The sequence below is a fragment of the Mastacembelus armatus genome, chromosome 19 (assembly GCF_900324485.2).
Source record: "Mastacembelus armatus chromosome 19, fMasArm1.2, whole genome shotgun sequence".
Taxonomy (NCBI): Eukaryota; Metazoa; Chordata; class Actinopteri; order Synbranchiformes; family Mastacembelidae; genus Mastacembelus; species Mastacembelus armatus.
The window spans coordinates 10,598,265-10,624,556 of NC_046651.1; the positions used below are offsets into that span (position 1 = coordinate 10,598,265).

Consider the following 26,292-nt stretch of genomic DNA (forward strand, 5'->3'; position numbering starts at 1 on the left):
TTTTTTTTACCTTAATCAAACACACCTTATATTAAATCAACTAAATCCTCTTAATTTATCACATCCTGTGTGTTTTTCCATGACAGTAATGATCATAGATGGTTTAACCCAATAGTATACTGCAATTTTAGCATAAATTACAAAAACAAAAAACAGGTTAGATGCAACTTGTTTATAAGTGAGCTTAAAGTGCTGGTACTGTATAGTTTTAGTTATCTTTGGACAAATCCAGGCTAACTGTTTCTTCCTGTCCAGTCTTTATGCTCAACTGGGCTCTAAATTTCTCATCATCTACATGTCCTGATCACACAGCTGGTAAACAAAATAGTAACTTAACATCAGAAACAAACGTCCTTGAAACCATTTTCATTACACACCATTTTATTTTCATTAAAGGGATCCAAGGCCTTCACAAAAGGGTTAACTCTTGGTAGCTATGCAGTACTAACACAACACACAACAACAACAAAAACAACACTGAGGACTTAAGGTGAACAAGTGAAAAGACAATAAATAAATAGTTGCTGATATCAAACTGAGATGCATCAAAACTAATAGTCAGAGGAAAGTGAGCAGAGGTCAAAACCCTGCAAAGTACAGTAACAGATTTTGTACAATACTTGATTCATCTCTGCAAGTAGTTGATTGTCTATAGCGGCTTTTATTGATCATGCACATTTGATAAAGTCATTGCTAAGTCATTGCTATTTTATGGACAATGTTGTAATAACTTAACATGTTATTTTCCATTTTGATCTTCTCTACGTCCAGCGTTGATTGTCAGTGTCTCATAAGTTTGTGTTTGATGGTTCGAAGGCGGTCTCTCTTTTTTGTTTGGCGCGTGATGATGTTTGATTGTCGCTGGTTGATGGATGTGTTTAATGAGTGATTTTCAAAATCGCTGATAATACTGGTATATTGATAATGAGTGTTAGGCCAAAAAAAAAAAAAAAAAAAAAACTGAACTACTTTTGTTTTTTAGATTGAATTTAAAAAAACATACAACCTTGTTTTTGGATCACAGAAACAAGCAAAAATCTTGAGTACATGTGTGTAATTTGTAATATTTGATTTTTAGCCTATTTTCAGACAATATCTGATACCAGTATAGATACAGTGCTTCCCTAATAATTGATTATGACAAATGAAACTTGTGCTTTAAGGATAATTTGAGTCCACAACGTGCTACATTCTTCCCTCCAATAACATCTGACAATATTCCACAGTTTTCTTCATCATACACAGACGTCTGTACAAAAATATGCAGAATCAGTCTCAGGCAAGATTTACACCCTTTATGGTCAATTTTTAACTTTTAGTAAAAGTGATTGCCACAAGCAAGTTTAAAATCTTCACAGTATCACATTATCATCAGCTATCACATTATCATTGAGCTGCTCATGTGCCAAGAAACTGTGGTTACACTTCACAGCACAGACATTAGCTGGCATTTACTTAGTACTTATTTAGGATTTTAAAAAATCTACTTTATCCAGCTGTTTATTACTTTTTAAATAAAACTTGGAGACAGTGTAACCTAAGGCCTGAATGTTGTCTGTTAATCCTAAACACACCTTAGATTGATTCTGTTTCTAATCCTGTTCTGAGACACTGTCAAAACAAAAAAGCACAACCTTATAATACTAAGTAAATATCAGTCTGACCAGAGTAGTGTCAAGTGAAACCAAAGCTGCTCTTGGCTGAATTTGTAAACATTTAATGCATTTTGGGGTCTGCAACTCATCGAGGCCCCTCTATCGCTCAGTCCTGTGCTTCCTTAAAACCTGTGTGTCCCGTATTTATTTTTTTTGACACTTTTTTTTTTACATGCCCTTTTTTTTCCATCTTCTTTTGTTATGCCAGTTTTGGCCTGATTGTCTGTTGCTCATTGTAATCTGGCCCAGTACTGACCCAGGTTCTGACTCATGCTCTGCTGCTCAGTTCCTGGGACCTGGACCGGGACTGAAACACCAGGCGATATGAGCCCTGAATGGAAGTGAGAAGAAAAAAAAAAATCAGTCAGCTGATTATGGCTGAATTAAAAAAAAAAAAAAAAAAAGAAACAGACATAAAGAAACACTTACCGGTGTTGGAGTTGGCTGAGGGTGGGGTCTGCAGATGAGGAGAGGGGTATGCCGACGAGTCAAAGCTGCGCGGGGCAGAGGGGGATGGAGGTAACATGCAGGAGTAGGAGGAGGCCGACTGGGGAGGAATAGACTGAGAGGGGGGAGGAGGCAGGGAGAGGAAATGTACTGTTTAGAATTGCCTGAAAAAAGATCTTATCTACCAAGACTGTTTTTGAAGTTGTACAGTATATAGCCACTGCTGTAACTACACCATGTACTGTAAAGACAGTTTGAATTAGTGACAGTATTCAGTTTAACCACATGGAGGTGCTGCAGGTGTTGTACAGCAGAAGCAGCAGCAGGTCACATTCTTTGTCTTGCATGTGCAAAATGATTTCACTCATCTGATCTTTATATTTGGCTTGTTTTTCTCCTACACTCGTACCATTTAGACTTGTGTAGTTTTAAACACATCCATGCATTAAATAATATTACCTGCTTAAATCACAACATGCAGCCTTTTCAGGTTGTCTTTATATTCGTGCATTCAAGTAAAGCAAAATAGTCATGAGAGGAAAAAATCTCTATTTGCTAGCTGATGATAATTTGATACAATAAAAGCATTCGGAGTTAGTGCTGTGTGTTCATCCCACACAGGGGAAAAAATATAAGATAAATAATAAAAAATTAATAATTACCTTCAGGCAGTTTAATCTAATTGATGCTTCTGTCAATTCTGCCTCCATGTTGTGCAGAATGCACGTACCCCGTTACTTTTTAAACAGATTTCATTATTTTACAGATCTCTTTTAAACAATAGATAATTGTTGTGTTGTTCTTCCGGGTTCTTTGCCTTAAAACATCTTCATCTGCTGTTCAATTTCTCAATTATTATTATTAAAATTGCACCCGTCTGCGCGGATATGTATTCAAACGTGCTGCTCTGTGACGGTGACCTGCTTGGATAAAGTCTGGAAGGTGCTGATGAAAGATGAATGTCCAACCTGGACTCCCGATGAGAAAACTGACAGGGAGCTGTAGCTGGGCAGGGACGACTCAGCCTGACTCAACATGGACCCTGGAGAGAGACACATAGCGGGAGATGGTGAGCGTGCACACACACACATTTACACACGCGATGGGAACATCTCGCAGTGGGAATGTTGTAATGTAGATGTGCTCTAATGGAGAAACTCTAATGGGCTGCCTGCCTGCAAATGTCAAACACGGGAGCTTGGAGGTTTGTAATTATAAACTAGTAATACATTTCTGTCACCAAATATAGAAACCATGGAGACCAAATGTTAAATGCTGTTGTCAGTACCGCTGATGTGCTGTATGGACAACAGTTAGGAGAAAAAATAATTATGATGAGACTTAAACAATTGTCAGGTGGTGTAGTGACCTGGTGTTTACCTGAACTGCTGCCATGCTGCTGATGATAGACAGATGTGTTGAAGGAAGTAGTCAGAGGGGCTTGACTCTGTGAACAGGAAGTCACACCCCCTGACCTCCTTTGATTGCGCAGCTTCTCCTCCCTCCTCCACTTGGCTCTTCGGTTAGAGAACCACACCTGTCAGTCAAAGGGTTCTGTCAGGCCTGTTTATCATGTAGGTTCAGCATATTTAAAAACCAAAAGATAGCTACATGCTGCAACAGGCAGAGCTTACTTGTATCCTGGCCTCTGGTAAATCAATCTTGTTTGCCAACCTCTCCCTTGCAAAGACATCTGGGTAATGTGTCCTTTCAAACTCTGTGGAAGATATTAACTAATGTCAAACACACAGTGTGAGTCCTAATATAGTACGACAGGACTACTGGAGAGCAGCTTGCCCGATAACCCATACTGTGTGGTGTTAACATGTTTGGAATTTATTTGTGCATCTGTCTCTGAGGAAATAAAATCCCCTCAACATTTACTGCTATTCAGATAAAGACTAATTTAAACTCAACTACACTCAGAGATTAATCTGCATATGAGGAAATTATGGCTTAATATCAGCATCACTAATTATCTTTCCATGGATTCCATACAAATCCAGGAAGCTGAGATGCATCCTTACAAACATATTTGAAATATTTATCTGTTGCACTTTGTATAAATTTTTTATCACTATGGAACACGCATAAAGTTCAAATGAAGGGATTCAAGTTGAGAAGCTGCCTTAGCGTTATATTTCAGTGTAGGCTGACTGAAACTAAAATGTAGATTATGATTTTGATTTTTATCATTTATGTTTTTAATTCAGAATATCTAAAAGTGGCATTGAGTCTCACTTATCAGCCTATAAAGTGTTTTATTTCAAATTACACATAGTATTAGATCTACTGACTTGTGATGTAACAAGGGCTTGATTGATGAGTTAATTCCTCATTCTGCTCCTTGAACAACAGTTTGTTCATACCAAAGAGACTTTGAGTATTACAATATCATTTCTCATTGTGGCAGTTCATTTATAGTTGACAAACTGCTGACATTTTTGTTGTTGGCAAGTCGAAACAAGAAGCCTCTCCCTCTAACTGACAGCCTGACTCATCTTGATTAGCCTTGAAGTTTCAAATTTAGTAATTGAACTGTCTTTTACAGAGAGAACTGTCTGTACTTATGATTCTTGTTTAGCATGTCAATAATGTATCAACAGAGAACAAAAAAATTCAATACATTATTCATTTGAACACATGCGGCTACAGTGAGAATAGAGAATGGGTAACGTTTTTTGTTATTTGTTTTTTGTTATTTGCTGAGATTATATTACCAGATTACCACTAAAGAGATTAAAGTTCTCACTGGTAACACAATTAACCCATATTGCACAAAGACAACAATGATGGCCTGATAAATTAAGTCTGTCTCACAAATTGTCATAATTGGCTTGGTTATAATTGGCATCTGTGTCAACACATGATTGTTATTGTGCCTTAGCTGTGCACTGAGGTCAGTGTACCTCATTAATGTCATTTGCACAGAGTGACCACACTGATACATTTCCACTCGACTGCATCGTGGACATTGCGTCCTTATTTAGCTCAAGGGCCTGCTGCAGCCATATCCAGTCAAGGGTGGCTTTCTGATCCCTCTCAGCAGATATGAGGCTACGAGGGCCAGATCTCGCTGCATAATGCAACCACAGTAATGATGCATTACCAAAACTCTCTCATACGTTCTGCCAAAGGCTTTTTGGAACAGATTAGGAATATTTGTAGAGCTAAGATTCTGGATGATTTGCATCTGGAAGTGCTCATGGGTGGCACTGCTTGCTCTCCCTTGCAGGGACTAATAAAAACCCTGTCATGACTCATGTACCTTAAACAAATAGTCATGCCCAGTATGTCATAAAGAGCCAGATTCTTCCGTGTAATGATTGTAGTTTCTCGTATTTACCCCCTGTCATTCACTAAAAGCTGTAAACAAGTTGTAAAAACAATAATCTAGTAACAAAGGTGTTGGTGGGGTAAACAGCAGCAGCACAGGCTACGTCATGACATATTTTCTTGGACAGCGATTGGCTGGAAAGCAGAGAGAGTGCTGTGTGTGATTGCGTGGCCTGACCTTTCTCCAAAGCCTCGATCTGCTCCTGTGTGAAGCTGGTCCTGTTCCTCTGCAGCTTCCTCTTGAGCTGCAGCCTCAGCTGAGACTCCTCACCCTCGTCCCGCTCCACAGGGACTCCTCCCCCTCTGCCCACTCCTCCTCCCCCTGCCTCTCCCCCCATGCTGCCCTCTGTGTCCAGCAGACAGCCCTCAGACACTGGCATGAAGGAAGGTGACAAAAGAGATGTGTGATTATCAGAGCGTCACAGTTTAGAATAACAGACCGAGAGATTAATTGTTTGAACTAACAGGAAGTTGGTGGTACAGCCTCAAGTGCCAAGCTGCTTTTCGTTTATATCTGACTGGACATTGACACTGACATGTGACTCACCTGTGCTGTGTTGCGTTTGAACACCGGTGGGGTCATGGTACCAGTTGTTAGGCCCGCTCCAGTTTGAGCCGCTCTGCAGGTTCAGCATGGTTAACTTCTCATACATACTACGAGCATCCAAACCACCATTAAGAGGAATAATGGAGTCCTGTCCTGTGTGTGTCCAACCCTGTTTACTGTCACCTTTGACTCCTCTCTCCCTCCTTTGATCCTCCAATCCTTATTTCTGAAAGAGAGGGAGTTAGGGGAAGGGGTGTCGAGGAAAAGAAAGAGAAGAAGGAGGGGTTCACATCGCATGAGTTCACACATGGTCGGCATTGTGGTGAATTAGCTTCATGATGACAGACAGAAATGGAGTTATTTACATGCGCCCTGTCGTTACTTGTGTGTGTTATACACTGGTATGCTCGTACACCATGGGGAGCTAAGGTACATTAGAGCACACTCTGAAAGCAATGACATTTATTATGCTACTTGCTTTTAGCTCTATCTTTGCTGGTAAGTTGAAGCATACATGCACATACGCGTATGCATGAAAAGACACTGCATGTAGCCACAAACCAGCATCGCACACTCACTCGCAGCATTGAGCTCTCACAGAACATTCAAACCCAGCCCATGTTTAACTTTGAGTGTAAGACACACAGACCTAAAGTATATCCATAAGCATCATAATCTGTATAAATTAATATTGGTCTAAGTGTGGGAATAAATAAAAAGGTTTGGGTAACACCTGTTCCGTTCTCTTCTCCTCTTATCTTAGATCCCTGTTTTTTCCTCTTGGGAGAATCAGAAAGAAGTGTGAAGGTATGTCAATACTGAGCAAATTTTCAGCAGCACAATGTCAAAGGTCAAACGTCCTCCATTTGGATGCAGAAGCTCCAGAACAAAAATTTAACCATCTGATGTTCATTAACCTCCAGCAAATTTTTATGAATACCGTTAGCAGTGTGCAGTCTATCCCAAAGCCTCCACTAAAGTCAATATTAAAATCAATATCATTTGATAGCAGCAGACAACAGCGCTCAAAATATGGAATTTTTTCAAACTTACCAAGTGTCCAGGTGAAGTGATGCAGGGGTCGTGTTACTCTCCTCCACTATGGACCTTTATTCCCCTGTTCCCCCCACGTCCCTTGTTCTCCAGCTTTGTTGACAATACTGTGTGTGTGTAAAGGAGAGAGTAAGAGAGAAATGGAGAGAGTTAGACAGGGTGAGAGAGAGTGGAAGTGGGAGAGGGGGGGGCTCTGGAGAGAAATGCGTCTGCGGGCACTCTTGTCCTCCAAGCGATGGGGAGATAGAGAGAGAGAGTGAGAGAGAGAGAGAGAGAGAGAGAGAGAGAGAGGGTGAGAGTGAGGGAGCCACCGAGGGGTGACAAAGTGAGTCAACATCAGTGTCAAGTTTGAACTTAATGCCAGCGAGAGGAGGAGGGGAGGCCGAGAGAGTAGAGCATAAAGCACAGATAATGGAGAGATAGCGGATGATAAATAGACGATGGAATTCAATTTTATCCATCAATTGCATATAAATATTGGCTGAATTGTCCATTGAGTATGTTAGTGTTTTACACCAAAACAATCAGGACACTGACATTATGAGATTAACACTCAGCACTCACACTTGTAGGTCACTAATAGTCACTAATACCAGATTGAATAAAATAGATAATTTTAAAAACTTATTTTATATGTGATAAAGATTTTGATGTCTAAAAAATTATTATATTCTAAGAAATCCCCAGACGTTTGCTCAATATGAATAATAAAGATATATACCTCTATTTGATTTTAACTAATTTTGCTGCAAATTTGTAAAGAACACCAAATACCAAAATATTTTTTGTAATACCGTTTTACATAATAATATACATTTCGAATAAGCTAAATTGATGTTTTGGACTATTTCATTTGTGAGAAGCATAATACTGTTTTTGAGATGAGGCTGAAATTTTGAGTTTTCACTTGAGTGCCTCTTATGTTCTTGACTAATATACAATAAATGTTCTGTTCAATTAAAATTCTAGAAAATAGTGAAAATGTCCATTTCAACAGAAAACAATGGCAAATGTTTTTTTCTAAACAGGATTGTCAGTCATGTATTTTGATATTTCATTAATCCTTTCAGCTCGACTTTAGCTAAAACTATTTTGTTAAGCTATTTAATGTGATGCTCCTATAGATCCTATATGATGTTTTCTCATCAGTGTTTTAGGCCTGTAGTGTCGTTAAAATGCTGTAAGTGGGCAGATAAAATTACCATGACCATGGCTGGAAAATGCACAGTTTGAGTTATAGCGTAAAGCAACAGGACAATAAACAGAAGCATTGTCTGACCCTACAGCAGGTTAAAGGAGCACCATACAGCAACCCTTGGCGATAGACACACAAGGCCTGATGTGAGGCGTAAGTAATGACGCAGGTATGACGGTGTGTATGGCAGAGTCAAAGAGTGAGGGAAGAGTGGAATCAGGGTTTAAATATATCTCTTTGCAGTGGAAGAGAGAGAAGACGAGAGAGGTGGAAGATGGGAGCAGGGATGCAGAGGAGAGAGATAGAGTGAAGAGGAAGTATGTGACTTTGGGGTGGGTGTAGGGGCTTGGGGATGGGGAGGGTGCCAGCTTGTTTTATTTCCGGTTGACAAGACTTTGCGCTCCCTTTCTCTCTGTCGCTCCCTCTCTCTTTCATACTCTGCTATTCTTTCTCCACTGGCCCCATTGCTCTGTCTCTCCGCCCCCCCCCCCTTTCTCTGTTACTTTCCTTCGAGACGTGCCTTGGAGAAAGGAAAGGACTTGACAAGTTCAAAGGTAAAAAGGAGTAAAAACAGTGCTGGAAGAATCATTCAGCTCCTTTAGCTGAGGAAAAGTACCAGAGTCACAGTATTAAATCCTCAGTTACAACCAAAATCTTGTAGTCAACATTTCATGCCAATAAAAGTAAAGTTTTATCACCAAAATGTACCTTATGTATCAAAATTAGTAATTATTATAAATAGTGACTGTATATCATTACATTGCATTACTATTATTGTTATTATATTATTGCATTAATATATAAACAGCATTTTAATGTTTACAGCTGGTATGTGGGGCTCATCTGAGGTACTTCCAGTTTCATCACTTATGATGCTTCATATTTTATAAACTAATCATATACTTAAATTAAAATCTGTATCCTTTTAATAACAATAATAATAATAATAATAGATGTTAAATAAATGTGGGGTATGAAAAATTATGATATCATAATGAAATACATGAAATAGAAGTATGGAGAACCTAAAAACTGAAGTATAAGTACCTAAAAATTGTACTAAATTACACTACTCTAGAACATTTTACTGAGCTGGGTAAGAAAAGAGAAGGGAGGTGGGTAAGAAAAAAAGTGAGGGAGGTAAAGTTGGGTAACCAATCTGCTTGGCTAATTTAAAACAAAACTTAATAACATGGTATTAACCCAGCACACAGCCTTCCAAATCACCCGAGCTGGTCGTCCTTTTGTTTTCCCTTTATTCACAAATCAGAGCTGCATCTTATTGTGTTCCAGTTGTTGGAACATGGCTTAACCTGTGTGATCCCTATGTGCTGAGTGCAATAATGTGTGTGTGAATGTGTGAGAGTGTGTGTGTGACAGCGCGTGCTTCACTGCAAAGATTCATGTAGCTCCAGGACATGCTTTTTTTTTTTTTAGTGCATCTTGTTAGTTCATTCCTGTCACCTCTCTCTCTCTCTCTCTCTCTCTCACCATCCCTTGCTTTTTCGGCGCTGAAGGGGGGAGGGGGAAGGGGTGGCGGACGCGGCTGGGAGGGGAGGAAGGGGGGGAGGCAGCGGCGGCGGCGGTGGAGGCAGTCACCATGGTTACAATGCCATGACAAATATTCGTCAAGTCGTTAAAATAAAAACAAACTGGAGTGCATTATAATAGCTCTTACTGACTGGATCCTATAATGTGTTCATACATTATGAGTGAAGGGAGCAGAGTGGAAGGGGCCTGCGCACACAAAAAACACTGCCAGTAATAAAAGTGAATATCACCTGACGTGCAGGTAAATGCATGTGACACACACACTCACACACACATTTCACCTTATTTTGTGTAACTTTATTTTCCCATTACTCGTTTATGGAATTCCCTATGAATACTTTCATGAGTCTCTCCTCTCTTTGTCCCTCCATCTTCCGCTCTTCCTCTACTGTTTTGTAGCCCCAGGCGATACTGTGATGTGTCCTCCCTCTGTCCCTCCCTCCCTCTCCCTCTCTCTCTGTCCCTGTCACCTTCAATTGCTCTGTGAAACTAGACACACTGCCTGGGGCAGGGAGGGAGGGAGGGATGGAGAGAGGGAGGAAAGAGAGGAAAAGAGAGAGGGAAAGAAAGACAGCTTTACAGACAGAAGGAATAAATATTTGGTGTCATGTTAAGGAATAGGATAAGTGAATTCCAGATGTGTGGCATATTCTAAAAAATCAATTAAATGAGTTATTATAATGTTCATGATTCAGCCAAAAACATAATCCACTCAAGAAATGTAGTGCAGGAAACAACGGAAACCTGTAACCGTTGCTTATGGACACAGATCTGCCCAGTATAGGACAGTGTTTGACCTTTTACCTGGATGTTCTATTTCACATCAAACAGAGACTCCATTTAGGATGTTGTTGATCTTGTGTGTGCTATGTTACACTTGTTAAACTGGTTCCACCCAAAGCAAAGAATGTGAATAGTCCATGTTCCTATAAACTCCACTGCAACTGTAGAGAAAAACAAAACAAAAACAAATTCCAATGAGTCCAACTTTAGATGTGTGTACTGGACTGGAAGTCTCTTGCTTCTGTTTATTCTTCTAAAGGAGGAACAAAGTTTATTTTTTAGCACCATATGGAACATCTTTGACACAAAATTGGTTCAGACCTGAGTCCATGAGTCCAAAATCCAAACAAAATGCATTATAATTAATAATAATACAAGGTTTGTGCCTCTGTATTCTTGGTTCAGAATATTTCAAACTAGACTTTAACGAGAAAGTTTTGAGTGTAAAGAACAGTAAATTATTATTATTATGCGTGGAATATCTTTGTGTTTATGCATATGAATAAGTGATGTCTGGTCAATATATGGAATTCATAAAATCAGCAGGATTATTTTTATCAAGGCACTAAATTTTATGAAGTAACATTTATATTTGTGGTTATTTTTGCTGTTATAAATTGCTCAAATGCCGACTGCAGCTGACAACAGTCAAGTCTGTTGTGTTTCTTACACAAAAACCAGCAGACAAATGGCAGCACTGCATTAAAACGAAAAACGGTTCATATTTACCATCTGTCTATTGGAAATACACTGCACACAGCTACTTCAGGCTGAGGTGAAATATTATGCTCAGGAAAACATTATTGTGTTGACGTTTCTGTCTGCTGATTGGACCTCATGGCAAAACACATAAAATTCATTGGCCTATATAAACATCCCATATAATACAGTACTCCATGGTTTATACACCAAGTAAACAAAAAAATACTTATACAACAGCCCGTTTACGGTCAGAAACCTTTGGACTCACCGCATGTTATCATTCTATGGGTGTCTACCTGTTGGCCTGTAACATTTATATAAGACAGGTGAACAAAATGCAAGGATTTGAAAGGCGTTTAACAAAACCACAGTGTTGTATATACCTCCAGGTGAAAGCAAAATGGGTCATTAAAAACAAATCAAGGGTGAAATCTGATTTGTTCGCGGCTACACTCCTTAAATTTGATTGGCCCGAGTGATTGTGAGGGCGGGACAACAGCTTTGATTGGCTGCACGTAAGAGCGCACAGGTAGTCAGCTGAGAACAATCGACTCGTTTACCTGGAATTTACCTGAAACTTTTGTTTAGCGAGTCGTCGACGATGAAACGCGTAGATATGTGATTTTAACAAACGGGTTTTTTAACTTCTTGTCTTTAGTTTCTGCCTGAAACAAAGATAGCCGAAGACGCAGGCGATAGTTGTAATGATACAGGAAGAAAATTAGGTTTGCTTTTATACATAATTGTTGGTTTTTGTTCAATAGTAACCGAGATATTTTTGTAACACGATACTTCACGAAATGTCGTGGGGAAAACTGGTTGCTGCTGTAATTTTTTGGTATTTAACAGGTGAGTTTCAACCATGGAGTCGACCGATACCATTTGCTTTTGCTCTCGCCATGTCTGTTGTTTCTTTGTTCACCGGAAGAACACGCTGTTATTATTGTAGATCATTCAGGCATTTTAAAAATTTTTTTGTGGTTGTTAAAGGTTGAGTCTCTCGGTTCGTGAGACTCAGAAATGTAATTTATGTTTCTGTGTAGACGTCTTGGCTTCTGCCCAACAATGTGGCCGACCGCCACTATCGGAGGGCAGGATTGTGGGAGGAGTGGACGCCAAAAATGGGGCTTGGCCTTGGCAGGTTGATATCCAGGTGGGTTCCCCTGAAGCAGGTGTCAGTTCTGTCTGTGATCTCTATCCCCTGAGATGTTTTTTTTTTTTCTCGTGATGCTGAGGTGACTCACCGTTTTTCTTCACACACAGATTAATAGCCACATCTGTGGAGGCTCCATGATCACAGAGAACTGGGTCCTATCAGCTGCTCATTGTTTCGACAAGTAAGAAAATCAAGCCAGATAAAAGTCAGTCAAGGCTGACTACTAAACACAGCAGCTTCTTTGGTGAGCTGTTTGAATCATGTCATAGGAAATGCAGTTCTGTTGAAGCTGCTCAGAAACATTTTTTGCCAGCATAATGTTTTAAATATCTTTCTTTGTTTATTGCCTGTTTCACAATAGTTTTTGCAGCACATTGTAGTTTTGCACTCGAATAATTCTTCTGCATCTTTTGTCAGATTAAATACTGAATGTAATCTTAACCAAGGTGCAGGTGTGTGCACTTTTTTTTTTGTGAAACATTTTCCTTGAACATGGCATCAGATCGTGTTTAAGGAAGTGAAATGTCATCACTATGTGAAGGCTTTGACGTTAACCTGTTGTCCAGTGTATGAAGTTTCATTCTGTGTTGTTCTCCTTTCAGTCCATCAGATGTGACCCCTTACATCATCTACGCAGGCCGGTACCAGCTGAACGGCTTCAACCAGTACGAGTCAGTGCATCGTGTGAGCCAAGTGGTGATCCCATCTGGTTACACCGACGCACACAAGGGGAAGGATTTGGCACTGGTGCGGCTATCCAGCCCAGTTACCTGGTCAGATCATATCCAGCCAATTTGCTTGCCCTCATCTGGCACCCTGTTCCCAAGTGGCATGATGTGCTTTGTCACCGGCTGGGGAAACATCCGGGAAAATGGTAGGGTTTGTTTAATTCTTCACATCTTCCTAGTATTTTTTTCAGGTAGCTTTTATTCCACAGTTTTCATATTTCATCATCAACCAAATACCTGTGTGTATGTTTTTTTTTTTTTTTTTTTTTTAAGAAAACAAAAGAGATGTGAATACAGTTTAGACTTAAGTTTTTGCTCTTTAGGATCTGTACTTCAGTACATTTTGAAGTAAAACAATGCAGGAACAAACTCCCAGGTTTACATTTAGTCAGTTTATGTCAACTTAGCAGCAGATACATTTTTCATTGCAGCTCTTACTTTTTATAGGGTCTTTCTGCCTTTTAGTCTTAAGCAGGTGAAAACTCATTCAAGCTTAGATCAGGTGATTCACTCGACCAGCTGAGGATTTTCCACCTCTTGACCCTGAGAAGCTCTTTGACCATGTGTTTAGGATCACGGTCCTGCTGAATGATGAAATGTCATCAAGTGGGTTTTGATATATTAGGTTGGTTGTGAGCACATAGCTCCTGTATACCTCTGCATTAATGCTGGTGCTTACATCAGCTTCATCATTTGTCAGTGTTCACACAAACCTGCTCAAATTAAAAGAAAACTAAAAAACTAGCCACCTCTCTTGCAAATGTAAAGCAATTTGTATGGTAACTGCTGCATTGGTTTTACCTCAAATATACACAATATGAAGACCTCAGTCAACAAAGAACTAGTTAAGTCAATACAAAATACATAATGAAATGTTAATTGAAAATTCATGTTCCATACTTAGATTTCAGAGATTATGAGATAAAGCTCACTGCTCCCTGTTTATGGCTGCAGACATGTAAAAATCTCTTTTCCTCCCGGTATCCCCGCTCAGTGGCTCTGCCAGGAGTTGGGACTCTGCAGGAAGTGCAGGTGCCAATCATTTCCCAGAGTTCATGTCAGGAAATGTACCAGACGAACCCGGCAAATCAGATGGACATTCTGTATGACATGATCTGCGCTGGATACCAGGAGGGTGGAAAGGACTCTTGCCAGGTATTGTTGGATCAGCTCTTCACGCTGGTGTGTTTGCACCCACAAATACATTTTTTGTAAATTAGCAGAACAAGCATCTGTGCCAAGAATAAGTGGGAAGCACTGTCATAGTTTGAGCACTTTGATACCTCCCAGTGGTGAAAGGTGAGTAAGCTTATGTGTGTTTCACCAGGGTGATTCAGGAGGGCCTCTTGTCTGCCAGATGGTAAATGGGACCTGGGTGCAGGCTGGAGTGGTGAGTTTTGGAGAAGGCTGTGCTCAGGTGAACCAGCCAGGTGTGTATACCAGACTGACGAGCTACTCAGACTTCATCAGCAACACAATACCAGAGATCCAGCTTTATGGCCGAGCTGATCAGAACTGGGGTGGGAGGGTTGCCCTGCTGATCAGCTGTCTGACCACCCTTATTCTGCTCCAGAGATAAACCACTTTGGATTTTTAGAAGGTAGAACAGGCCAAATGAAGGAAGAGATTGATTTTGATTGTCTCAGACCCAAGTGGTCCTGAATATTTAAACCATAAAACTGTATTTGCCATGCACATGGAGCCATATTGAAAATTAATTGTAATATCTTTAGAACTAATATTCTGCATTCCTGGTTTTTGATTTTAAGTAGCTTTGATAGGTATGCATTTTAAATGAGAATTATAAGCTTAATAAATGATAACCTCTGTTTTTGAAATGTTTGATTCTTAAAATCAGCTCAGTGCTTGGTATACCTTTGATAAATGAGCATGTATCACACTGTATTAGCTTTTTTTTTCCAGATGTTCTTAAATCCTATACATCCATATGAAGACACCCCCCAACTGTAAATATGTCACTTAAAATATTAAAAAGCTGTTTTTTTTTTTTCCAAAATGTTGCTTTTGTCTGTGCACAGCCCACATTTTTAATGAATCTAAGGTGACTTGAAATGTGCTGTAGTACACAGAATATCCAGAAGCAGATCTATGTGATAAGTTTTCTTTATTTCAGCATAGCATTTCATATTGGTAAAAAAAAAAAAAAGGCTGTTTGGTAGTGCTTGTTAAAAAGCTAGCCTTTAAGTTAATGCGATACATCTTCACTTGTTTTCATGCTAAAAACATTCATACATATCAAAGTGTTGTCTCCCATAAAGGGGAAAGTCAGGCGTCTGGGGGAATGGTATCAGAGAGGATCATGGGAGAACCGAGCTGTAACTCCTGCTGAAGTGATTCCAGATCAGCTGGAGTCATGCGGTGAACCTCACTCCAATCAGATAAGAGGGAGGCTGAGAGAGGGGCCGAGTCGTAACTGAGGAGAAGAAAGCGTAGGAAAATCATTAGTGTCCTTAGCCCACTTTAAAAACTCAATTTTAAAAATGCAGTTTAAAATGTTTTAAAACTTTGCTCTTTTGACATTTATCGTGAATCTTAAAAGCAATTGCTGAGTAAATCGTTAACTTAAACCATCAAAGGGCAAAGATAAGATCAGGTAGATCAGCATCCTGGTGTTTACAACTGTTAACATTCTGTTCCTGACCTGGTTTCAATACTTAACTGACATCAGTGTACATATAACAGGGTTATCACTGATTTGTCCAATAACTACATTGACCCTTGAGAACATAAACTTTTTTTTCTTTTTTGGAAAATGCTTCCTTAATAGTTACAGGTTTGGACACCTGAAAAATGCACTTATTTTCCAATTTGTTAGGTAGACCCAACTAAACTACTGCGACAACTCTGCAATAAATAAATCCTCCATGGTTATAATGTTTAGTTTTCCATGTACCTAACTAAGAGGTGTTGATCCAATTGTATGGAGTCTGCCGTTTGTGGTGCTGATGAACTGTACTGCATTTTATTGGCAAGTGTGTGTTATTTAGTCTACCCTTATTGATATAAATAGGGTGTACAAAATATTAGAAACATCTCATTATGTGGTAGAAATAAATAGCACTCACTGTAGATGCCAATACGACCATGATGTTGACTCAACAGAGCTCTAAAACGATTTCAACAAAACCCGAACCTAAGCTAGACTTGGCAGAGCGGTACGTCTGTGTTGAATCAGGGTGATCTGTTCTTCCTGACTCAGCAGTTTATAGAGGTCTCCTTTCACTGCCTTATTGCTTACACAATAAGCAATAATGTGGGAAGAACACTACCTTTTAAAAAGACACTAACTTCAGCTTGACCATCTCCTACGTTTACCTTGCTTTAAGAAGGCATCTCAATGGTATAGATGGGAGGAACAATTACAGCAATCAATAATACTTCTTATTTACATATTGGTGCATGACAATATTGAGAGATATTTGGAAAAATGTAAACCATTAGCTTTCTGCGATACCTCTGCCAAAATGAATATGATGTGAAAACACCAGAAATCAGACAGTAGTGTAAACAGCCACAAAGGATTTTGTAAAATTCTGTGATTTACACAGGATTGAACTGGGACTACTTCTAGGCTGCACATCGCATTGATAATTATTGCAAACATAGCTGCAGGTATTAGCCTGATATGGGTAAAACCTCTTTTGCCCAGCATCAGACATAGGTTTTATTGATGCAGTATTAGAAAACAACTCTGTATTAGCCCTCACCTGTCCCGGTCACAGTGCTGCAGGTCTGTTAGAGACTGGTTGAGAAGGTCATCCAGGTCAAAGCCCACACCGTACCCAGCGCCACTGCCTTTGGGGGTGACTGAGAACACTGGGGGTAAAATGTCCTCTACCTGACATTATAAAAAGGGGGAAACAATGGGTGAGCTGAACTTTGTATAGCTTAGATGAGTTCAAGGCAAGCTTTGACATTTAAGGCTGGTAGATGTACAAGATCATGTTGTTGTGGAGCATTTGTAATAAAAGCAACACTAGTGCTCTGTTAAAATTAAGTTTTCTCTTAAATTGTACAGCAGAAAAAAAAAACACACCTGGGACTTTGACAGCTGCACTGTTACTGTATGGATGTCAGGGGCAATGGAGGGCCCTTGTTGTCCAGTATCTGTGAATCCTAAACTGGGATGAGGATGGGAGGGGACCCCCAAATCCCCACAGAGGGAGTTTGTAGTCTGTTGCCCAGATTTCTCTCCTAAAGAGGGACACAGCTTCTCCATTGGCCCGGCACTTGTAGTTGAGGGATTAGGGTGGGAGTTGATGTTATTTTGGCCTCCAACGTCCACACTCCCATTTGTCTCTCTGTTGCTTAGTGTAGGTGCTGTAGTCAAAAAACTCTCCATCGGAAGCAGCTGTGACTGAGGTTGCGGGTCAGGTTGGGTTTGGTTTGGAGGTTGGAGCTGGGGTTGAAGAAAGCCTGACGGTATAGGTTGCACTTTCCTGTTTCGTTGCTGGTGTTGCAGTGGCCTGGTTTCTAATTGTTGCCCGCTCCAGTTCCCCAAACAGTTAAAACCACTTTGCTCATTGCTCTCATTGTGAGGTTTGAGTGTATTGTTTTTCATAAAGCCACCATTGACAGACATTACATCTATCCCTCCGCTTACAGCAACAACTACATCTGCTGGTGGCTTCCTCTGCCTCATGGAGAACAGCAGTGACGGTTGCTGGGTGCTCGGAGGCTGAAACAAGCCTTGCTGGTTATGTTCAACTTGAGAGATTACCTGTTCGTTAGCCTGAATTTTCCTTCCCTCCTTGTCTGCTTTATTGTTCGGCACTCCTTCACCATTATCACCAACTGCACATCTGTGCAAGTTCATATTACAGTCCTTATTCTTTGCCCCACTGTGATTAAGAGTATGAGATTTCTCATTGCAACTGTCCATCATCTTTGTCCAACGCTGCAAAAGGCTTTTGTCATTGTCACTTAGCAGAACCCCACCCAACGAGTCGCCCTGTTTTCCTTCTCTTCTTTCCTTTTCTTTCATTTTCCTCTCCCTCTCTCTTGCTCGCTCCTGCCTTTTCCTTCTCTTCTCCTCTCTTTCTCGTTGACGCTCCTGGGCTGTGACAGGCCGACGCGACTCTGGAACAGAAGACAGGGAGGACGACATACTTCCTCCTCCACCAGCATCCAGGCCCAGAGCAGAAGTACCCCCATCTGCAGTGAAGATCAAAGTTAGACCAAGGATCAGATGTCAATTATTTGCGATACTTTGAACAAAACCAAACAAAAAAAAGACAACAGTGAACTTACCACCCCTGTATTTATTTCTGAGAGCTGATTTCAATATAGCTGCTTTAAGTGCAGCTTTAGTATCCTCTGAAATTGCTCCCTCTTTTCTTGTTCCCTCCCCTGCACCTGGAGGAGGTCTGGCATTCTTGGACAGTGATTGTGACAGAGACTGAGCGAGTGACTGGGCTTGTGCCACAGAAAGAGAGAGGGAAGGCACAGTCGTGGGAAGAGGCGTCAGGGTTTGTGCTGGTGTTGCAGGAATACTGGTGGGAGCCTGGGTCATAGACTGGCTCTGTGTGGGCTGAGAGAGAGGAGCCTGACTGCTGGTTAGCTGCTCCTGTGCCTCAACGTGTGTCATAGTTTCTGAGGGGGCATCATGACTAGACACCGGTGTAGTTAAATCTATAGTCTCTGGCTGACCACTGTCTGAGTTGGCACTAGGCATGTCCACATCAACTGGACCGTTTTCACTTTTCGAGAGGAGAGGCAAAATATGCGTCACATGAGGCGGGACAACTTCTGCAAGGGATGCAGGCTTATTAAAGCTTTGCATCTGATTTAAAAATGTTTGGTTTGCTTCTGCTGGTGTGTGGTCTTTTTGCTGTTGGGATTTCACTTCTCTCATTTGCTGCTGCTGTATCCGTGCTGTTTGTGGGTGCTGGGCCATGGGAACAAGTGCTGATTTGATCAGGCCGCTGGTCGAGAGATGAGCATTACATTGGTTACTGTTTTGTGCTGCAGCTCCACCATTCACCCTTGCTAAAGGCTTGAACTGTAGTCTCTGCCGATTGCCCTGTTTGTTTCGATGATAGTCCTGTATCTCTATCAGAATCGCTTCTTTAATTTGTTCCTTGTTCATTGGGAGCTTGTCAAATTCAAAGTCAAAAGCCGGCACACAAATTGGCTCATCATCTGAGTCGTGGTACTTGGCCAGGTAAGGATGTTCCAGCGCTTGTGTAACACTGATTCGTTCACGGGGGTCAAAGCGCAACATGGCCCCCAGCAGGTCCAAAGCTGCTGGTTCAGCCTGTGGGTACAGTTTAGCCAAAGGCACTGCAGATCGTGATGGCAGACTCTGAACATAGGACCGTACTCTGTCAGCCCTAATAGCACCAATTAAAACCTCAGGAGGAGTTCCTAATACAGACAAAATGAGCTGGAGCTGGTGGACATAGTGCTTTCCAGGAAAAAGCTGCTTACGCCCCAACATTTCCGCAAAAATGCAGCCCACAGACCACAAGTCAATGGCCAAACTATAGTGATTCAGAGACAACAGGAGTTCAGGAGCACGGTACCATCGTGTCGCCACATATTCAGTCATGAAAGAATGAGATTCCTCAGGATGTGAACTGAGACCCCTCGCCATGCCGAAGTCACCAATTTTTAGCTCACAGTTCTCATTCACCAACAGGTTGGAGGGTTTGAGGTCACGGTGGATGACGTTGGCAGAGTGCACATACTTAAGGCCACGGAGGAGCTGGTACAAAAAGTAGCGCGTATGCTCTGGGGTAAGCGTCTGTGCAGAGTGTATGATCTGATGCAAATCACTCTCCATGAGGTCCAGCACCACATACCTGCACACATGGAAAAGAGAAAGTGGGATAAATGTCAACCAGGTGCACAATCAGTCTTGTGTAGGAACCTTAAGTTTTTGTCATTTGCCACCAAATGACATCTTATAAATGAAAAAGCACATACACAGACTTGAAGGCAGAGTGAGGAAGGTTGGGCTGTAGGATGTCTTTGATGGCGATAATGTTGTCATGTTTGAAGTGCTTGAGAATCTTCAGTTCTCGCAATGTCCGTTTGGCATTTGTCACCACTTCAAAAGCATTGGAGATCTTCTTTATTGCCACCTGCTGTCCTGTTAAATGTAAATATGATTCAGTGTAAAATACAGCAGGGTGTGTAGAACGGCATTTATAAGAGCAATGAATTTCAACATTAATATGCATTGTAATACAGACACACACGTGTTGTGTCTTATCCTCATTAAATCAGCCCTACCATTATCCCGTCTCCTGGCTGATGAAACAACGCCATAGGCTCCTGTACCAATGGTTTCTATAACATCATATTCCTCTCCAACATCAAACTTCACATCCAGAGAGATCGCCTTGAGCAAAGCTAAATTTTTTGCTGTTGTGCTGGTGTCTGTGGTGCCTCCTGTTGGATCGGACTCACGCTGGTTCTGGGCTTCTCTGCTCTTGTTGGTAGCCATTCTTTCAGGGGACACAGCCACAGGCTGGCTATTACTGCCATCCCCACACTCTTCAGTTGACATTTTTTCTATAAAGAATCAAAAATACCAAAGTGTTTCATCTTAAAAGTTTTTAAATGCAATGCATGGGGGTTCTATTACAGTAATTTGTTTATATAAATGGGGTTTCGTCAGCATGTGCAGTACATGGTCAGTATTGACTAACACCTTTTAAAAAAAAAAAATAGTGTGTATGTCTGGTGTTAGTTTTACTACCAGTCGCTTTTCAAAACAAAATGTCTTGGTTATATGCACTGACAAAATGTGCTTGTTCCAGAGTAGCAGATGAAAATGATGCTGCTTTTCAATTGCCCTATATGAGTTTTATCGGTATTATCGGGCCCTTGCACAAAACGATTAATCAATTATTGTCTGTTAGTCAAAATCACTGTTTCCCCTACAATATTCAATGATCGATCTAACTGCTTATAATAACAGACTTTGTCAGAAAAAAAACTTTTATTCTCCTGGGGCAAAAAACACTTTCTAATCAAGTCAGTGATTACAAAAATATAACATGAAATATTCACACTTGATAATTGATATAATGATTCAACACATGTGCTGGTCAAATATTTGCAGACCAGTAAAACGAGGTATGGGACAGAAATGAGACGTGACGGTCGCAACTCCACAGCCGTCAGGCCTGAATGTGAAGGGGCCAAAACCTGTAGCTCTCCATCAAAACATGCCTGCACCTCCACCTTACACACAGACAGCCTTTACATCTCCGAGGACTCGCTAGTTTTTGTACCAGCGGTGATTTAAACAACTAGACGATAAAGACCTTACCCGCTTTTTGACGCAGGGGCGTAGGCTAACGTTAGTTACCTGAAGCTCGGGGTTTGTAGGACCGTAAAACCAAGTCTGTTGTCGATAATATCGCCCAGGGTGACAACATAGGGACGTTTTCTATGAAACGGAACAAACCTTTATCTCATCAGTCAATCACGACATCCGTAATTCCGTTTTTAACGCCGTAGTAACACGGCTGTCTGATGTTTTTGTCTGCCGCTTCCTCGTACGGTTCCGTCTTTCATTCGAGCGACATGTTTCAGACCAATGAGGTGGGAGGACGTCCCAGAAACTGTCCAATAGGAGCTAGGAAGTGCGGGAGGCGGGACATTGCGATAGATAGTAGATTCTCTGTTTTTGGTGGTGACGCCGTTTTCCAGGAGTTAATGATCGTGTTGTGGAGGGGCCACCAAATGACTTGGAGCACTCATATGACAGAAAATAGAAGAAAAACATATCTCAGTATAAGTCATTTAATATCGGCCAATTACATCTCAGATGAAAACAGAGTGAATACAGGTAAAATGGGACATTTAAGCATTCTCGTAGTTTAATATGTCCAGAATCAACAGCCAAACACCAAAGCTCATATTAAAATATTGCTACAACACTTCTTTCCACAAAACAGTGGGTTTGATTGGTCTGAATTAACATTTCCTTCATAACTGAAATAAATTTTATTTCACATGGTTGTGTTGTGATTACAATATTAACCTTAAATGATTTTATTTACATCATAGATTCTAAATTATTTACATACACATAACTTTGGTAAATTAGTCTTTTTTTTAAGTCTACTGAAGCGCCAAAAAAAACTTTAAGTTCAAAATATCCAAAGATTTATATAAAGATGTTCAAACAAACACTTAATATGATTAATATGCTGCTTTAAACAATCCAGGTGTATCATATAAATACGAGTTTCTTTCAGCATCGACTGTGCGTTCAGACCGTGTGGATACATTCCACAGAGGGGAAATAAAAAGCTGCAGTGGCAGGGTATGAACAGTGAGGGCAGTTCCGTTTTCCCTAAATGCCAAACAGGCTGAAGTCCGCAGTAAATCCACAGTAAACACCGTCTGTCTGGGCCAACATCTGGATCCAACGGTCCAGTGAAAGACGGTGGCGAAGTCGACCAGACCAATCAAACGTGAGAGTCTGAGTTTTACACGTCACCACAACTTGGAGCATAAATTGTGGAAGGAAACCCTGAAGCAAGCGGAGGGAATTTAACTTAAGCTGCAGTCGTGTCATTGATTGATCTGGAAGTGTCCGTGTAATATGGCAGAAGCTGGTATTCAGGGCCTGCCGAGATGGGAGAGGAAAGCGCGCATTGTTTTGTGCGCTTTTGGTTTAGTTTTGTCTGTTTATGCGCTTCATGTCGAGGTTTCCCGAGAGAGGAACCCAGATTACAGAGCGATGTGCGACCTGGGAGAGTCTGTGAGCTGCTCCAAAGTTTTTACCTCCAGGTATGTTTTCAAAGCTCGTTTTGTGTCTGTTCTCTGTACCAGACTTTACCTGAATAAATCACTGACTTTACCTCCAATCTGAATATCAGTCATTCTCACTGAAACGTGTTAAACCCCCCCAAGTACTTCACAACATCTACTATATTACATTATGACACCACCAAATCACTCTTTACTCTGCATGCTGTTTATTTTTTGTTATAAAAACTGTACAACCTTAGAAGCCCTCTTTTAATCTCCTTTTGTTAATGTGTTCTAACAGTTTTCTTTCTTTTTTGACAGATGGGGACGTGGTTTTGGTTTGGTCCAGGTCTTTGTGGCCAAAGACAGCCCTCTGAACCAGCCCAACAGTGTGCTTGGCATCATATTTTACACTCTGCAGATGGGCCTTGGTTAGTATGTTATTGTCTTCTGGAAATTACAGTGCAGTGCTGAGGGTTTTTTAGAAATGTTAGTAAACCATGGTAGCTATTTTAGTATTGCATACTTTGTAGATAAAACAGCACATCATTATGCTGTATTCAAGTCAAGCATGTCTGCCACAGTTTGGAGGATTTTGTAAATAATTATGTATTTTATTGGAGTGAATTTCTCTGTTTCTGTCTTTATTGCAGGACTTTTACTCTCTAAAAGAGCAGCGATGTTTTTGGTCGTCTCCTCCTGGGTGTCAGTGGTCGGTTCAATCTATCTTGCATCTATTCTTGTGTTTGTTTTGGGGGATTTCTGCATGGTCTGTGTGTCAACATACATCGTCAATTTTGCCTTGCTCTTCACCAACCTAAAACGAAGGAAAGCAATTGAAGGAATGAAGGAAAAGGCTGGATAGACTCTGCTACTCATGAAATTCAACACCTTTTTTTCTGTCTGCTGACTTGAAACCACACTGGATCAGAAGAGCAAATTCTTTTCCACAGTATTTTTGACTTTTTTTCACCTGTTAGGACCTTTTGTATGTCATTATCCATTTGTGATGCTGATTACAGATTTGCGAATACAGCTTCTTGTCTCATGTAATCTCAGTGTGGCTTGTGCAGTCAACAGAAATATTAAAGTGGATATTCACTAGTGTACAGTAAATTAGTCGATCATTCAATTACTTTCTTATACCAGCAGATGGAGCCAAATGTTAAGATTTATTTCAAAAAACAAAAGAGCTAATTTGCTGCTTTCCAAGATGTATGAAGGTTTACTGTGACGGATTCCTCACAGGGCTGTTCCTTCATTATGGAAGTCTATTCCCTGAACAGATGGAGTCCTGTAGAGGTATAGTTCAGCCCTGTTGAGCCCTGTCATGGCATAGTTGAATGTAACTTCATGCTCTCTCCAAAATAACAAAGACAGTGCTGCAGCACAGAGGACACTCAGTGACACTCAGAGCAGTGGAAAGTCCATCCTCCCACCAGCAGATACAGTGGAACATTGGCTCAGGTTAAAACCCACAGATTTACTTTTAAATGGTTAAAATCTAGAAACACAAATACAAACAGGACTTTCTAACATTTACTGTTTGAATGGAGCACAGTTGTCAAATTTGCACAATGGTGTGGTCGAATTAAACGAAACACCTGTTGAGCCAGTATGACTTTTCCTTATGTCTTTAAAAACGGAATGAATTGCATTTTACCATGACCAAAGCTTGGGTGCAAGTTATGAAGGAAAAGGACGCGACCAATCAGCGGTGTCCGTCATCATGACAGCACACCTGTCAGGTGTCAGGGGGCGTGTCCTGCAATTATCTCAACATGAGGCTGACACCTGGTCCTCACTTCGCTCATCAACCTGCTCTACGTTTGGACATGTTTTAGCCCGTGTTTGAGTCCACCCAGCAGACAGTGAGTTGTTGTTTACAGCACTATGTTGACCTGTACACACTATGCAAATCCAACACTTATGTCAGAGAGATTTCATGGGTTCAGTTTGTTAACAAGTTGGTAATGTGTCTACATGTTACAGACTTGAGGAATTGGCTATGCTGGGGGCGCTGTGTTTTATTTGGCCGCTAGGGGGCACCCATTCCCTTCTCAAGCTAAAGAAATACAGCAGAATGTGGTTTCTGAGTCGACTCCGTGTATTATATATGTGAGGTGTTTGATTTGATTCAGATAAGCCCATACAGCATTAAACATCAACGGAGGGACTGTGTAGAGGGTGTCCAATTTCAAATTCTTAGGCAAATTCCTGAACAATAAATACATTACTAGTCAGGATGGCGCAGAGGCCTGTATGCAAACTCAGCAAGATAAATCTGCCACGACAGCTTCTGGTGTCTTTCTATCACTGCACCACTGAATGAATCAATGAATTACTCATTGCAGACTTGCAGTCTAGAATAATAACATAGAAACATTGAGGGTGACATCCTGGTGTGGTACACCTCTACAGCTGCTAAAAAGTCCATGCAGAGAATTATAAAAGCTGCAGAAAACATCACACCCTGGGCAACACCTTCACCTCTCGCTGTCTGCAAAAGATAAATAGCATCCTCATAATTACCTGGATTAGGTTTTTCACATTGCTTTGAATGTTTAAGAGCAGTTTTATTGTTATATTTAAAACCAGTGAATGTTTTTTTTATTCATTTCCTAAGCTCTGTATTCTTGTTTACATTTAGAAGAACTACTCCTGTCAACAGACTGGGACCACTCAACTGACCTGTACCTGTGCATTGCTGTGCCTTCCACTAAACATATAAGACTACATCCTGGATCCTGTCATATGTCCCCTGACTGACACACCCAGATGAAGGTCAGTGATATGGAGTAGCCCTGTATTACAGGTACACTAAATATATTTATAGGGAGTCTTTGTTTTTATTTAAATAGTTACTTAAAATCTGCCACAGTCTGTAACTCTTCATACTATACAGGGACAGCATGTCCAGTACTATACTGTAGGTCCAAACACACCAGCACTGCAGCTCTGTGTGGCTGTGAGTGCTTTAGACACAGTATCAAAGCATTTTATATGTTTAATATATCCAAATGAGTCAATTTGAATGTAGTGTGCTAGACCCCTGCAGTATATTATCAGTGGTTAGACCATGTGTGCCTTGTGCACTATACTAGATGGCAAAGATAGAGATACATGGAAACTATGAAGAGAATGACAAAGAATGAAAATGAAACAGAGAAGTGAATGTAAAAGTACCTCAAAAAGTACCTTAAAGCCAGAAACATTCACCTTTTATTGTTGTGAAACTTTATTCGATGACAATGAGGTCCTGATTGTATGGAAGAGCACAGATGTCATAGCATTGATCATAGAGCATCCCATCATGACCTTTTCCATGGTACCTGTCCATGTAATGTCATTACACCATTGAAAAAAAAAATCCTTTACTCTACCAGGCACAATCACTTTATCAG

The 26,292-nt window shown here is 40.7% G+C and overlaps 4 protein-coding genes across 6 annotated transcripts; 2 read left to right on the top strand and 2 right to left on the bottom strand.

The window, feature by feature from the left end:
* Positions 1 to 1,839: 1,839 nt before the first annotated feature.
* Positions 1,840 to 11,615, bottom strand: pax10 (paired box 10). Its single transcript, XM_026315920.1, has 10 exons — positions 11,538 to 11,615; positions 10,589 to 10,728; positions 7,039 to 7,145; positions 5,986 to 6,211; positions 5,617 to 5,811; positions 3,737 to 3,819; positions 3,483 to 3,639; positions 3,071 to 3,144; positions 2,085 to 2,217; positions 1,840 to 1,986 (listed from the first exon to the last, which is right to left on the bottom strand). The coding sequence occupies exons 4-10, from the start codon at positions 6,089 to 6,091 to the stop codon at positions 1,886 to 1,888; spliced, it is 849 nt and encodes a 282-aa protein (XP_026171705.1). The 5' UTR covers positions 6,092 to 6,211; positions 7,039 to 7,145; positions 10,589 to 10,728; positions 11,538 to 11,615; the 3' UTR covers positions 1,840 to 1,885.
* Positions 11,616 to 11,786: 171 nt separating this feature from the next.
* LOC113135201 (serine protease 27) lies at positions 11,787 to 15,125 on the top strand. Its single transcript, XM_026314978.1, has 6 exons — positions 11,787 to 12,118; positions 12,313 to 12,422; positions 12,533 to 12,606; positions 13,028 to 13,299; positions 14,148 to 14,308; positions 14,481 to 15,125. The coding sequence occupies exons 1-6, from the start codon at positions 12,070 to 12,072 to the stop codon at positions 14,730 to 14,732; spliced, it is 918 nt and encodes a 305-aa protein (XP_026170763.1). The 5' UTR covers positions 11,787 to 12,069; the 3' UTR covers positions 14,733 to 15,125.
* A 136-nt stretch (positions 15,126 to 15,261) lies between these two features.
* mapk7 (mitogen-activated protein kinase 7) lies at positions 15,262 to 21,718 on the bottom strand. 3 transcript variants are annotated; one of them, XM_026314972.2, is made up of 7 exons: positions 21,600 to 21,718; positions 20,411 to 20,692; positions 20,102 to 20,267; positions 18,425 to 19,977; positions 17,211 to 18,328; positions 16,882 to 17,012; positions 15,262 to 15,587 (listed from the first exon to the last, which is right to left on the bottom strand). In XM_026314972.2, exons 2-7 carry the CDS (start codon positions 20,685 to 20,687, stop codon positions 15,440 to 15,442), a joined length of 3,393 nt encoding a protein of 1,130 aa, XP_026170757.1. In that variant the 5' UTR covers positions 20,688 to 20,692; positions 21,600 to 21,718; the 3' UTR covers positions 15,262 to 15,439. The 3 variants fall into 3 exon arrangements, with proteins under 3 accessions (XP_026170757.1, XP_026170756.1, XP_026170758.1); XM_026314971.2 differs by having other exon boundaries at positions 21,495 to 21,703; XM_026314973.2 differs by having other exon boundaries at positions 21,594 to 21,699.
* A 680-nt stretch (positions 21,719 to 22,398) lies between these two features.
* Positions 22,399 to 23,992, top strand: vkorc1 (vitamin K epoxide reductase complex, subunit 1). Its single transcript, XM_026314979.1, has 3 exons — positions 22,399 to 22,927; positions 23,210 to 23,319; positions 23,542 to 23,992. The coding sequence occupies exons 1-3, from the start codon at positions 22,740 to 22,742 to the stop codon at positions 23,751 to 23,753; spliced, it is 510 nt and encodes a 169-aa protein (XP_026170764.1). The 5' UTR covers positions 22,399 to 22,739; the 3' UTR covers positions 23,754 to 23,992.
* Positions 23,993 to 26,292: the final 2,300 nt, after the last annotated feature.